Source organism: Etheostoma spectabile, chromosome 5 (genome assembly GCF_008692095.1).
Source record: "Etheostoma spectabile isolate EspeVRDwgs_2016 chromosome 5, UIUC_Espe_1.0, whole genome shotgun sequence".
Classification (NCBI taxonomy): Eukaryota; Metazoa; Chordata; class Actinopteri; order Perciformes; family Percidae; genus Etheostoma; species Etheostoma spectabile.
In genome coordinates this window covers 14569233-14582243 of record NC_045737.1, presented here as the reverse complement: position 1 = coordinate 14582243, position 13011 = coordinate 14569233, and the positions used below count along the sequence as shown (strand labels likewise).

At 40.9% G+C, this 13011-nt stretch overlaps 1 protein-coding gene across 1 annotated transcript in view; it reads left to right on the top strand.

Moving 5' to 3' along the window:
- Positions 1-13011, top strand: part of prkg2 (protein kinase cGMP-dependent 2) — a 34536-nt gene that overhangs the window by 7559 nt on the left and 13966 nt on the right. The window contains exons 3-6 of the mRNA XM_032517182.1: positions 1163-1329; positions 4301-4414; positions 5698-5803; positions 7191-7254. Of these exons, the coding sequence (XP_032373073.1) occupies positions 1163-1329; positions 4301-4414; positions 5698-5803; positions 7191-7254 (451 nt within the window). The remainder of the gene's footprint in view (positions 1-1162; positions 1330-4300; positions 4415-5697; positions 5804-7190; positions 7255-13011) is intronic.

Below are 13011 nucleotides of genomic sequence, written 5' to 3'. Positions count from 1 at the left end.
TCTCTCTCTCTCTCTCTCTCTCTCTCTCCTAACTGATGAAAACAATTCTAAAGCAAAGAAATGTGACAAAGAAAATGTCACCCCTGTCCTTTATATTAACAAGTGCAGTGCCCGTTCAAAACGTGGAATAGGCCGATTGTTTGGCATCTGGTATTACTGCTTGCAACTTCACACTCGACGCTTTGAGCAATACACTTGCCACAACATACGCGTCATTTTCTTGACTTCTAGCTATTTTTGGCCCGGCTATTTCCGTGAACAAAAGCGTTCATTCCAAAAGTCACAGCCCTAAAACATTTCTGGCCTCTTTTCACATGTTCTTGAATGTACTGTATTGAGCGACAGAGAGCCAGCTTTACCCAGCATGCCGTTCGGTGGTGTAACAGTTAATAGGGGTCCCCACTCAATACACTACACAGTGTGTGCATAACAGACTCCTTAGAAATATTTTCCATAGACTTCAAGGGCTCGCACTCAACACTGCACGTTCTTGGGTCCTAAGCAATCGGTCGGGAAAACGTTATCTTAAAAATCAAAGGACAGACAGACAGAAGCACACACACGTCTGTAGGCTACTTACACTTGCTATTCTGAGTACATAGAGTATTAAACACCGAGGAAGTGTGGCCAACTGCAGTGCACTGAGAGGAAGCTGCACTCAAAGCAGTCAAAATGTTGAGCGTGGAACACTGGACACTACTCGCCATCTTTGCTAGTTATTGTAAAGGCAAAACACAAACTATACAAGTGTATTACATACAGTACATGTACATACATACATACATACATACATAGATACATACAATTCTTTCCGATACCTATACTGCCGTCATAAAACAAGCTGGATGGGCCATAATAGGTGGCAGTTATGCTCCACCCAGCTGCAATTTACCTTCAAAAAGAAGTAGAAGAAGAGTCATTTGTGGTCAGTGTATAACGGCCGTGCGCAATTTGAGATGACACTACCCTGTCAAAATGTACGCACTGCACAAGTCTGAACAGGGTAGGCTACTACATGTAAGTGCACTTGCGGAAGCATGCAAATTGAGACACACTAAGAGACTCCTATCTTAGTTAGCTAATACCCCCAGCAACATTCAAAAACGTATTCTCACAGTAGAGGTCACAATTCTAACTCTTGCTCTGTTGTTGTCGGTGACAGTGTAAAGAAGCTGCTGACAGACTCCCTGAACAAGAACCAGTACCTGAAGAGGCTTGAGCTGCAGCAGGTTAAAGACATGGTGGAGTGTATGTACGAGCGCACCTACCAGCAGGGAGAGTACGTCATCAAGCAGGGAGAGCCTGGGAACCATCTGTTTGTGTTGGCAGGTAGGTCCGGTCCATCATCTTCTTTTTGGTCTGGAAATAAATGAACTTTTCCTGTCCACCATGCTGATACACCTCACCTTCACATGACAGATAACACCCAATAAGAAGCAGTAGCAGCATGTGAAATGTTAAATGAGGAGGCCAACAGTCTCAACACTGGGGGGTCTCATGAGTAGGCCAAATTCTCTGGGCGGGCAAAGCAGAGAAAGGGAAGGTAACCTTGCCCATTATGACCTCATAAGGGGCATTCCAGACCGGCCCATCTGAGCTTTCATTTTCTCAAAGGCAGGGCAGGATTCCCAGGGCTCGGTTTACACCTATCGCCATTTCTAGCCACTTGGGGGCCATAGACAGGCTGGAGGAACGCATAATAATGGTAAAAAAAACTCATAAAGTGGCATTTTCTTGCCATGGGACCTTTAACACACGTGCAGAAACTGAGCGTAGATTTCCCTGACAGCCTCCTCACACTGAGAAGATTTTTGTTGCAGTGTTTTCTTTTTAAACATCCACGAGTGATTTTTTATGAACATCTTTTGGAGCATACATCTGCTGTTAATGCCATGCATGTATTCTCAAAATCAGGCCTCTTGTTCTGAACAACAACAAACATCAAAGAAAATTTTCAATCAACCTGAGAATTTATTTTTCATCTATTTCTCCATGTGTATCCTTCCCAATCTGTGTATTATTTTAAATTTGACGACATTTTAAGTGGCCAATTATTTTTGTTTAAATAGTGCTGACTACCGGGTTAGAGGGTATGAATTAACAGAAAGAAAATCTCAATCTGGCTGAAAAAAAAAGGGTTTTCAGATGGTTTCATGACTATTTTGGTCTTTGCATGTTCTCAAACTTCGCTCTTATTGGTTACTGTAGAGCTTCTCTGACCACAAGCCAATCAAAGTGAAACAGCAGCTCCACTGCTCCTCACAGATTTATGGCATCTACACTTTGCAAGCCTTCATGACAGTTTGAAAGGTTAAGTAGCCAAATGTTATTCTTTTTGCTAGATTATTTTTTGGGCATTTTAGGTATTTAATGACAGGACAGCTGAAGAGGGAGGGGGAACGACATGCAGCAGGTCGGAGTCGAACCCGGGCCCGCTGCATCAAGGAAACTTCTATATACGGACACCCACTCTACCAACTGAGCTCTCCGGGCTCCCGCCACATGTTATTCTTTGAAAAATACAGATTATAATTATTTTGGCCAGTAAAAGTATTCTTGGCAGGTGTATGAATTCCTTTGGTGTATCAGCTATCAGCAGGAGAGCAAATTTAATTAAAGTTAATTTTGGACACTAATGTATACATTCAGTCACTCAGGCACGCTGTGTGAATGAAGTAGATGGGACTTTTTAATATATATATATATATTACTTACTTGATTATTTAGGATTATTTAGTTTGATAAAATTATTTAAAGGGAAAGTTTACCCCAAAATTAAAAAAGAAAATACATATTTCAACGTGCAGATGTCATGAATGGCGGCCTCCTTGCTTGGTAGAGCTGTAACGTTAGCTAGCTCAGGTGAGCAGGAGCCTTTTTTCACTGAAGATTAGGCCCTATGTTCTCATATTTCTATAAAAATTCAAAATTAGGTTTGATGTTCCGACATTTCTAAAAAAAAAATCTAAATTAGGCCCTATGTTCCCACACTTCCTTTTTCATAAATTTGTATCAGATTTTATCCCCCTTTCTCCCAATTTGGGGTTGGATTTAGGGGTTAACCCTAACCCTAATTTTAAGAAAACTCTTAGCAATGTGGGACCATAGGGCCTAATTTACTGTGAAAAACATTCTTAGAAATGTGGGAACATAGGGCTGTGGGACCATTGGTTTGTGGGAACATAGGGCTGACCCCAGGTGAGCTAGCAGTATCAGTTAGCTCTAAACTAATTTCCACTAGATAGCAATGAAGTATGCTGCCTTCTGCACTACAGTTTGCGGGTGTAAATCTGTAGGAAGAAAATAGCTACTACAAGAAACCACTCACAACCAGGTCTGTGGATTATCTTGAGTAACATTATGATTTCCGGAAAGAGAACATTTTTTGGCACTTTGTGCACCAAAAACCATCTAGTTCCATAATATTGGAGAGAAGGCAGACATCTCTACGGCCAATTTCTCCAACACTGGGACACTCACACCAAAACAATCTAGATTGACTACAGTTAAGAGGAAATGTTTTTATGTTGGGGTTACTGGCCCTTTAATGTCTTGTTGGTTGTTCTGTAGTTGATATAGTGAACTTACAGCTGGCCTTTTCCTCTACACAGCAACTGGTACTCTAGGTCCCAAACTTCACTGGCAACTCTTTCAAAGTAACTAGGCAACTAAGTGTTGTATATGAACACATGGCCTCTAAACAATGATTGGTTATCTGCCAGTGTGGTTAATGGTGAAATTAGCCATTCACAGACAAAATGTCCTTGTATTTGTCCTGCTGTCTGGTGTCACAGTGATTTCTCACACAGGACAGGAAAACAGGAGGAAAGGGAGAAGGGTCGGGTATTATTGTTGTCCTATATATAGTATATCAAAATTTAGTGGTGTGCCATTCTTTTTTTAAGCCAAAAGTGGACATTTTCCAAGAGGATTTATTATTATTATTATTATTATTATTATTATTATTATTATTATTATTTGTGATGCATGCATATAAGGATAATATTGTAAAGAGGCATTTAAACTTGTAAAAGAAAATGCAGGAAATAAAACCTGCAGGTCGGTATGTACTTTTTCTCCTGAGTCTCTGTAACAGATACCACACACCTGCTTGTTTGCAGATATTCTTTCAGGCTCTATTCACGTCTACCAGCTGGGAAAATAATGAAAGAAGACTTTTGTGATGTGAATTGAATGACATTTAAATGCCATTAGGTTCTGCTTGTAGCACGTGCTGGTCTCCTGTGTCCCAAATGTGGGTTTAAAAACACTATTGATTGTCCTTGTTTCATATTTACAGATGGGAAGCTGGATGTGTTTCAACATAACAAACTGCTCACATCAATAGCGGTGTGGACCACATTTGGAGAATTAGCCATTCTGTACAACTGCACACGGACAGCATCAGTGCGAGGTAAAGATTTGTTTTACATACAGGAAATATTTGTATGCGTCAGGCTGAAACCACTCTTCAGATGAGCAGTCATTCCAGTTCATGATGGTTGATGATGGGCAGACTTACGGCTGCAGGCAGCGACTCTGGGTTGTGGCAGACATGATCTAACTTCATGTAACAAAGGTCTAATGTCCCATCAAGCCATTGAAGGGTGCTGGTCCTAGTTGCTGCACTAGCGGCTCCTTCTGTAGAGAAAACAATGAGCAAAAACAGAGAAAATACCAAATAATAAAAATGTGGTGACAAAGAAGAACAAAATGCACATTTGTTGTTGTGTAGACATTTATAGGTGTGTTGTATGTTAACATGTAGATGTTCCAAGTGAGTTGAAGGAACAACAGCTACCATGTGAATTTTAACTGAGGGCAAAAGATGGTAGCTACTTTTTTGTTACCAGCAATGCTGATCATTGAAAATGTGTTTCCCAGCCTGACTCCCTAATGTAATCAGACACTTTTCTTACCTTCATCTGAGTTGTAGTGACTTCTTAATAGATAAAAGAGAGCAGAAGAACCAGGTAAGTAAATAAGCGTTTGCATTGGCTGTATTAACAAAGGTTTACATGATAGTTACAGCTTGTATTCTGATTGGTTTTCACCAACGTGGCATTTGGAAAGTGCATACCATCTAATATGTGAGTGTTCTTTGTCAGGGTTTGTATATTTAACCAAGTAATTGACATGTGGCCCTTGGGGGAGGGACACTGAGTTGACCTCAATATTCAGGGTGAACTGGAAAGACCATGACAGTTTGACAAGTTTCTCTGAGTAGGTTTTACATGACAACAGATGAAGTGGATGAAGGGGAACTCTTTCTTTGCTACTGGTTCATGTCAAACTCTCACAGTTTCTCCTCCTTGTACCAACAGAAGCTTGTCTCAGACTTTCTGTAGAGTTGACGGGACTCACCGCCAAGATAGAGGACAGATTACAGGGTTTTTCTCAACTCCTTCGTCCATCTTACAAATTAAAACCATACGTTATTTCTTTGTGGTGATAGAAGGATTTAATTAAACCAGTAAAAAGGAGGAGAAAGATTAGGTAGGGAAAATGTTAAGATGTTGGTTCACCATTCCATCATGGTTATCAGTTTACAAGTTTTCCTAAACATTCTGCTATTGAAAGCAGCTGTGGCTCCTTTAGTATTCACTAATCAGGGGCATAGGTTAACTAGATTTTCGTTAAGAGGTCAGAACCTGGAACATATCCCACTAACTGATGGATGTGATGTTGCTTTTACAGTGGTGAACAAAGTGAGGGTGTGGGCTTTGGACCGGGAGGTGTTTCAGAACATCATGAGGAGGACGGCTGAGACACGACATGAACAGTACCGCAACTTCCTCCGAAGGTTAGCCCCAAGCTGTAGCCAATGAGCTAGCACCACCTGTTTTTCTACGATTTGATGTACAATATAGGATTTTAATGGACTCCCGCTAGTCAATTTCGAACATGCATCTTTTAGAGAACATGGTAGAAATATGTAAAGCTAACATCTACGTCTAACTACCTGATGGTTAGGGTACAAAATATTCTACATCCACGACGTTCCACTTCCGGGATTTCTCTGCTGCCACTGGAAAATCCAGAACGTACAAAATGTGTTTTGATGATCCACACACAGGTGGACAGCTGAGACACATCTACCCACACACCTGTGTCTATCATGCGTCTCCAAGGTGCTGACCCCTTGTGAATCTTGTGTTCAAATTTTGATACTTGCTACATCATGGTACCAGATTTGTTTTGCAGGGTCTAATTAGGAAAACAAAAATGTTTCAAGAACTATTATACACTTGCACTCCAATCACAAACATCAGTGCTCCTCTCCATTAATTCAAGCGTTTGCATTCTTTCACCAAATCAAACACCACTTCATTCATCAATCTTTTAGGCCGACGTAACTGTCTTTCAGACATTGTATTGGACTCAAGTTAAACTGTTCAAGAAAAATTCGGTACAAAGTAGGTTGAAGACTCTAGAGGATGATTTTTTTTCCTTGACAACTATCATTTTTTCCCAAATGATGTACTGATTTTAAAGTATTTTGTTATCAAATGAATTGAAAAGTGTGCAAATGGCTGAAGGTGAGAATTCCCCCGGACCCCCCTAAGGTTTTGGATTAGCCCCAAATGTCTACAACATCTGGCTCCGCCGATTTAAATGAATATGATTTTTGTCCCATGGATAAACTAGGTCTTCTTACCATACCCAAAGTCAGTTATACATACAAAGCTGACATGCGTGTGGACCACTGGGAGACATTAAGAGTTGTTTTGGTTAATTTGTTAGCAATCAGTTAGATTATACATTTAGCTGGCACAAAGCAACATGGGATTGTAGTTTCAAATATTTACTCTACTTTTTAGTTCTTGTTTGGTTGGTCTCCACCACGTCCTGAGAGGACTATATTAATCTGTAGGTGCTAGTTGTTCAACTTCCTTCACTAGCATTCTTTTTTAATCCAGCCGTCTGCTGGGCACGTGGCCTACTGCCAACCTTTTCTGTGACCTTGGAACAAAAGCCAAAGTATGTGTAGGCCTATTATAATTATAATATAATTATAAATGATATCACATATAGATTGTTATGGTATTTTCCTGGTGTATTACTTGATTACTGTGACACAGAAAAGTTCTACATGAAAGGTCCCTGGCATCACACGTAAAGTAATTTGTACTATATAAGACATATGCAGAAATTAATGTTCATAATCCGTGTTTTGTCTTTTCTGTCAGTGTTTCACTCTTGGCTAATCTACCAGAAGACAAGCTAAGCAAAATAGTGGACTGCCTCGAGGTGGTAAGTTATTCTGTCAAACTACCTATATTTCTACTGGAGCGACTTTTCATTATATTGCTCAAACCTCTCTGGCAGCTCATGGGAGCCCCAGTGTTGCAGATAGCTGCTGTCAAAATATCATTACCATTTGGCCATATACCATTACTGTGTGTCAGCATATTCTTTCTACCTCCAGTCGGCAAGACCTCACAAATTACCTTGTTGATGAACAAAGCCGATATTATTCCTGTCATCGTTGGGCGCTGTATATTGTTACCATAATTATTTGACCAAGGCCCCAGAAAGTGTTTATTCAAATGGGGGACGAGTGATTTCTTAAAGGCGTGCTAGTGACAGGCTTTTGGTGTGAGAACATACAAGTGAATGTGTGTAAGTGTGTATGTTAAAACATGCAGGAGAATGTCTCACCCCTGCTCTCCTGCGTAAGCGTTGTATTTCAACGGTGAAAGAGAAAATGGAGCGGAGTATGTCAGCTTTGGGTAAAAAACAGCCCTACTAAGCGTCTTTTCACAATGAAAACTTCAAGGACGTTCCCTGCAATTGTTGGTCGTCCCACTACTCCACTGCGGGAGAATTTCCTTATTCAGTCATTTTTGATGAAGCTGATTCTGTTGCCTCCTGGGTGGGGGTGGGGGAGGCTGTAACCTAATAGTGGTGCAGATGTTCGTCGAGAATCCGCCAGATAATATTGAAGCTTCTTGTCAAACAGTGGGGGAATGGATTTTGGTGTCTTCTGGTGTGTGTGTTTTTGCCTGTGTAGTGTGTGTGTGTGTGTGTGTGTGTGTGTGTGTGTGGTTGTACCTTGTTTTTTTTCGGATTCTCTGTCAGGTTTCCAGTCTGATCTGCTGATTGGAATTTGAACTGGACAGCTATAATGGCAAAAGAAGGAGCTCTGTTGAAAGCAGAACCATAAAAATAGAAATGACAAAAAACTTTCTCTTTAAGTCTTTACATTCACTCATGATCCTGGCAAGAACTAACTTATAATGTCATCACACAAACTAACAAGCTTACTCAGCGAGCTGCAGGCTAGCAATGGTGGTCTAAACTTGGAAGCTCAGACAAGCTAACAACTAATTTAGGATGCGGAACATGATATAGTATTATAGTATAATATATATGTATATATATACACTCACCGGCTACTTTATTAGGTACCCCATGCTAGTAACGGGTTGGACCCCCTTTTTGCCTTCAGAACTGCCTCAATTCTTCGTGGCATAGATTCAACAAGGTGCTGGAAGCATTCCTCAGGGAGCTTGGTCCATAATGACATGATGGCATCACACAGTTGCCGCGATTTGTCGCTGCACATCATGATGCAATCTCCCGTTCCACCACATCCCAAAGATGCTCTATTGGATTGAATCTGGTGACTGTGGAGGCCATTTGAGTAAAGCGAACTCATTGTCATGTTCAAGAAACCAGTCTGTGATATTCCAGCTTTATGTCATGGCGCATTATCCTGCTGAAAGTAGCCATCAAAGTTGGTACATTATGTCATAAAGGATGGACATGGTCGAAACAATACTCAGGTAGGCTGTGCGTTGCAACGATGCTCAATTGGTACCAAGGGGCCCAAAGAGTGCCAAGAAAATATTCCCCACACCATGACACCACCACCACCAGCCTGAACCGTTGATACAAGCAGGATGGATCCATGCTTTCATGTTGTAGACGCCAAATTCTGACCCTACCATCCGCCTGTCGCAGCAGAAATCGAGACTCATCAGACCACAACGTTTTTCCAATCTTCTATTGTCCATTTCAATGAGCTTGTGCAAATTGTAGTCTCAGTTTCCTGTTCTTAGCTGAAAGGAGTCAAGGTCAAGGTCAAAGTTTATTTATATAGCACATTTACAAACAGTCACACCGCCCCAAAGTGCTGTACAATATAAATAACAACATAAGAAGAAGGCATAACAATATCCAGAAAAACAACTAAATTGAATATGCTGAAAGGAGTGGCACCCGATGTGGTCTTCTGCTGCTGTACCCATCTGCCTCAAAGTTCGACGTACGGTGCGTTCAGAGTGCCTTCTCCCACCTTGGTTGTAACGGTTGGTTATTTGATTCACTGTTGCCCTTCTCATCCTCGAACCAGTCTGGCCATTCTCCTCTGTACCTGGCATCAACAAGGCATTTCCGCCCCCAGAACTGCCGCTCACTGGATGTTTTTTCTTTTTCGGACCATTCTCTGTAACCCTAGAGATGGTTGTGCGTGAAAATCCCAGTAGTAGCAGTTTCTGAAATACTCAGACCAGCCCTTCTGGCACCAACAATCATGCCACGTTCAAAGTCACTCAAATCACCTTTCTTCCCCATACTGATGCTCGGTTTGACTGCAGGAGATCTCTTGACCATTTCTACATCCTAATGCACTGAGTTGCCGCCATGTGATTGGCTGCTTAGAATTAAGTGTTAACGAGCAGTTGGACAGGTGTACCTTAAGTGGCCGGTGAGTGTGTATATTATATAATATATATATATATATAATAATTATATATATATATATATATATAAGCTTGCTGGTTTGTGACATCTTTAAAATTTTGGAAAAATGTGTACCCAAATGTGGACCATGTTTTGACAATACATGGGCTTTTGTCCATTAATATAACTTTGCGAATTGAAAGTGACAACTGTCATTGTCCCCCCACACATTGATGTGTGCTTGTGTCATTCTATATTTTTCAACAGCTCCTTGAAAGCAGCAAGATGCCTTCAAGGAGCTGCACAGGACAACCAGCCCACCTGCATGCTGCTGAAGACCATGGTGGTCTTAAAAATAGGCTCAGTCCGTCCTCTGGTTCTAGTCTTTCTATTGCTGGAAGCACAGAGAGAAGTGCAGTTGAATATGTGCTGTGACTGGTCGATTGACAGTCGCCCCAAAAAATAGGACGACTGCAGTCAAACCTAACACACACACAGCTGAGCAAAAGTGGCTTTCTCTAACACTGCTCCCCTGTAGTTGCTGTATCATCCAGACAGTTTTTATAAACAAAACCTTGGCATGTTGTCTCCACTGACATGGACGGGTGTTAAACTAGGCTCTTCTGAAGCGTAAACCTAACGTAAACCAAGCTCGGACGCTCAAGGAAAATGCCACTTGTGTCAAGAGTTTTGACAGTAAACACCAGGGAATGTTTACACGTGGTTGCTCTGATTTGTTTGTTCACTTTTCGCCAACTCGCTCTATAGTCAAATGGATTACAGTCGTTGTCTCAGCTGCAGGAATTTGGCATCAGTCCCAGAGAACATTTCATCCTGGTCACCTTCATTCTTTTGCACTTCCCCTTCTTCATTTAAAAGCTTTAAAATGGAAGGTGATCTGGCAGCTTGCTGATTCAGCAGGCTGGGTTCAGAGTTGGAGATGGTGTGTTAGGTTTGGTATGACAGACAGCATGAAGTGGAGGAATCTGTGTCTGAATAAGAGAACACACTGTGCGTCAGTGTTTAATTTGAGAATATTTCAAAGTGTCATTCAGTTTTATGATGCTCGTAAAACAGAACTAAACTTTAAAAACAAATGTATTCAGTCGAGTGTGATCTGCACCAACTGGAGTGTGTCGGAGTATGCCTTCTTACCAAGTCTGAGTCTGTGGCTCATACCAGGCTACAGAAACTACTTGTGTCTGATTGGCTGACAGATGTCCGTTAAAATCATATCATGACTCTTCAAGGATAAAAAAACATTCTGAATCAGTGTGAAGGGTATATAATTGTAAGAAGCCAGAGCAACAATATTCATGCTTCAGAATACATTACCATTTAACTCTTACTGGTGAAAGTAACTGGATGATGATTTTAACAAAATTTTTCTTTTTGCATGTGATATAAAGATAATAATACACTCCTGAAAAGTGACCTGATATATAAAATATGAGACTTGGTTACAACTTTGCAATGCAGGGGACTTCACTTCTACTTTGTTCATCATTCACGATGCAACATGATGTATTAGGATATCTCATTTAATACAATAGCCACCGGGACTTCTTCAATCGTATTGGCTGGCATTAATTTCTTGTGAGCGGACACCTCTGACTGGTTGTTCTCGTTTACTGTCTATACTATTAAATACATATATAACCCATGTAATTATTAGCTAGGACGTGCATGGCTGCCACTAAGGAGGAAGTCAGGTGACCTAGTACAAAGAGCACCAAAGCCTCTGCCCAGAGAGAAGGTTGAGGTGGTTGGGTGGGTCAAAGAAATATAGAACTCTCACCCAGAAGACCGCTTTTCAATTACCGCATGAAAGCAAAATTCAACGTTGACTTATTATCATACGTTAACTTACGCCACATACCACATACGCCCAGTGTAACAAACTTTACTTATTTTAACCCAAGTAGTTTTGTTGTCTGACCAGGTTCTGCATTTCGGGGGCCAGTGTTGTAGTAAACTCAATCAAGTCTTGAGTCCCCAGTATTCAAGTCTGAGTCAAGTCACCATTACCTAAGTTTGATTCTGACATTCTCTGTCAAGTCATGAGTCCCAGACTCTGGTACTCTATCACTGTCAATTACACATAAAAGTAGTCAGAAACATCCAACTTCCAAATCCTATTTCATGAATGCTTGAAAAGTCTGAGTTCTTTTTCTAACTTCACTCTGTTATCAAAGAACCGGGGTTACGTTAAGTAACCTAAAGTTATCATGAGTCAAAGGAATAGCGACTTGAGTCCTAGTCCAGGACTCCAGGACTCCATCACTGGCAGGGGGTTGCACAGGCTCACTGATCGCTTCTGTTGCTGGACATTCGTAGGATAATACACAAAAATGTGTGCGTAACTTTTCGTAAGATATCGTACGAACTGTTTTTGATACATTGTTCTGTGTGTGCTAAATTGCAAGATAGAGAATGTGTGTGTTAGAGAGAGAGAGAAGTGTATCTATTTGTCAAAGATAGTACTATGTGATATGTATCTCTGCTGGACAGAGTACAAACAATATTATGCAGCATGGGGTGAAGCATTGTTCTCTATACTTGACGATTTGAGTGTAGATAACTACATATTTCTTTACGTGCACAAGGCAACCTGATATCAAAATGGTCTGAATTTGAAAATCCCTGTAATCTTAAACCTTTTCTTCTATTTGTTGTTTGGTGTTTATCCAGACTAAATCTTGCCTGACAATGCAAGTAGCAGGAACTGTACAGAAACCTTCTGATAACAACAACAGTAAGAGAAGTTATTAAAGGCTAAATTATATTTGAAATCGGATGACATATTGCAATTTGTGTGTTGTCTTGTTCTTTGCCTCTGCACCTTCTATCACAAGTGTGAAATGTACAGCTGGTCAGGGTTGTCCATTATCCATTACATTACTAGTACAGAATCAACTCGGAGTTAAACAATGCTGAATGTACGGCGGAATATGTGTCAAGTGGTAAAGGAGGTCACAGCCCAGTTTTAATGCACACTTAAATTAACATAAAAATAGACCATGTTGTCAAAAACTAATATTAACCACTGCAATTTCATGGACCATGACCACGAAAGACCCTCATTACAGACATTAAAAGCATCATAATCAACATATCGACCTTTACTTCATGTCTCATCAATCCCATGAGCCCCCAAAAAATCCCGTCCTGTGTTGAGAAGCTCTGAATGACATGGGCATCATTGACAACTGAACTCCAGCTCTCATCCCGCAGGGGACCGGCTACCAGGAATCCGACCAGCTGGGTCAATGGTTAAATCAATGTAATGCTTCAGCTCTGACTCTTTTCCTCCCCCCCCCCCCC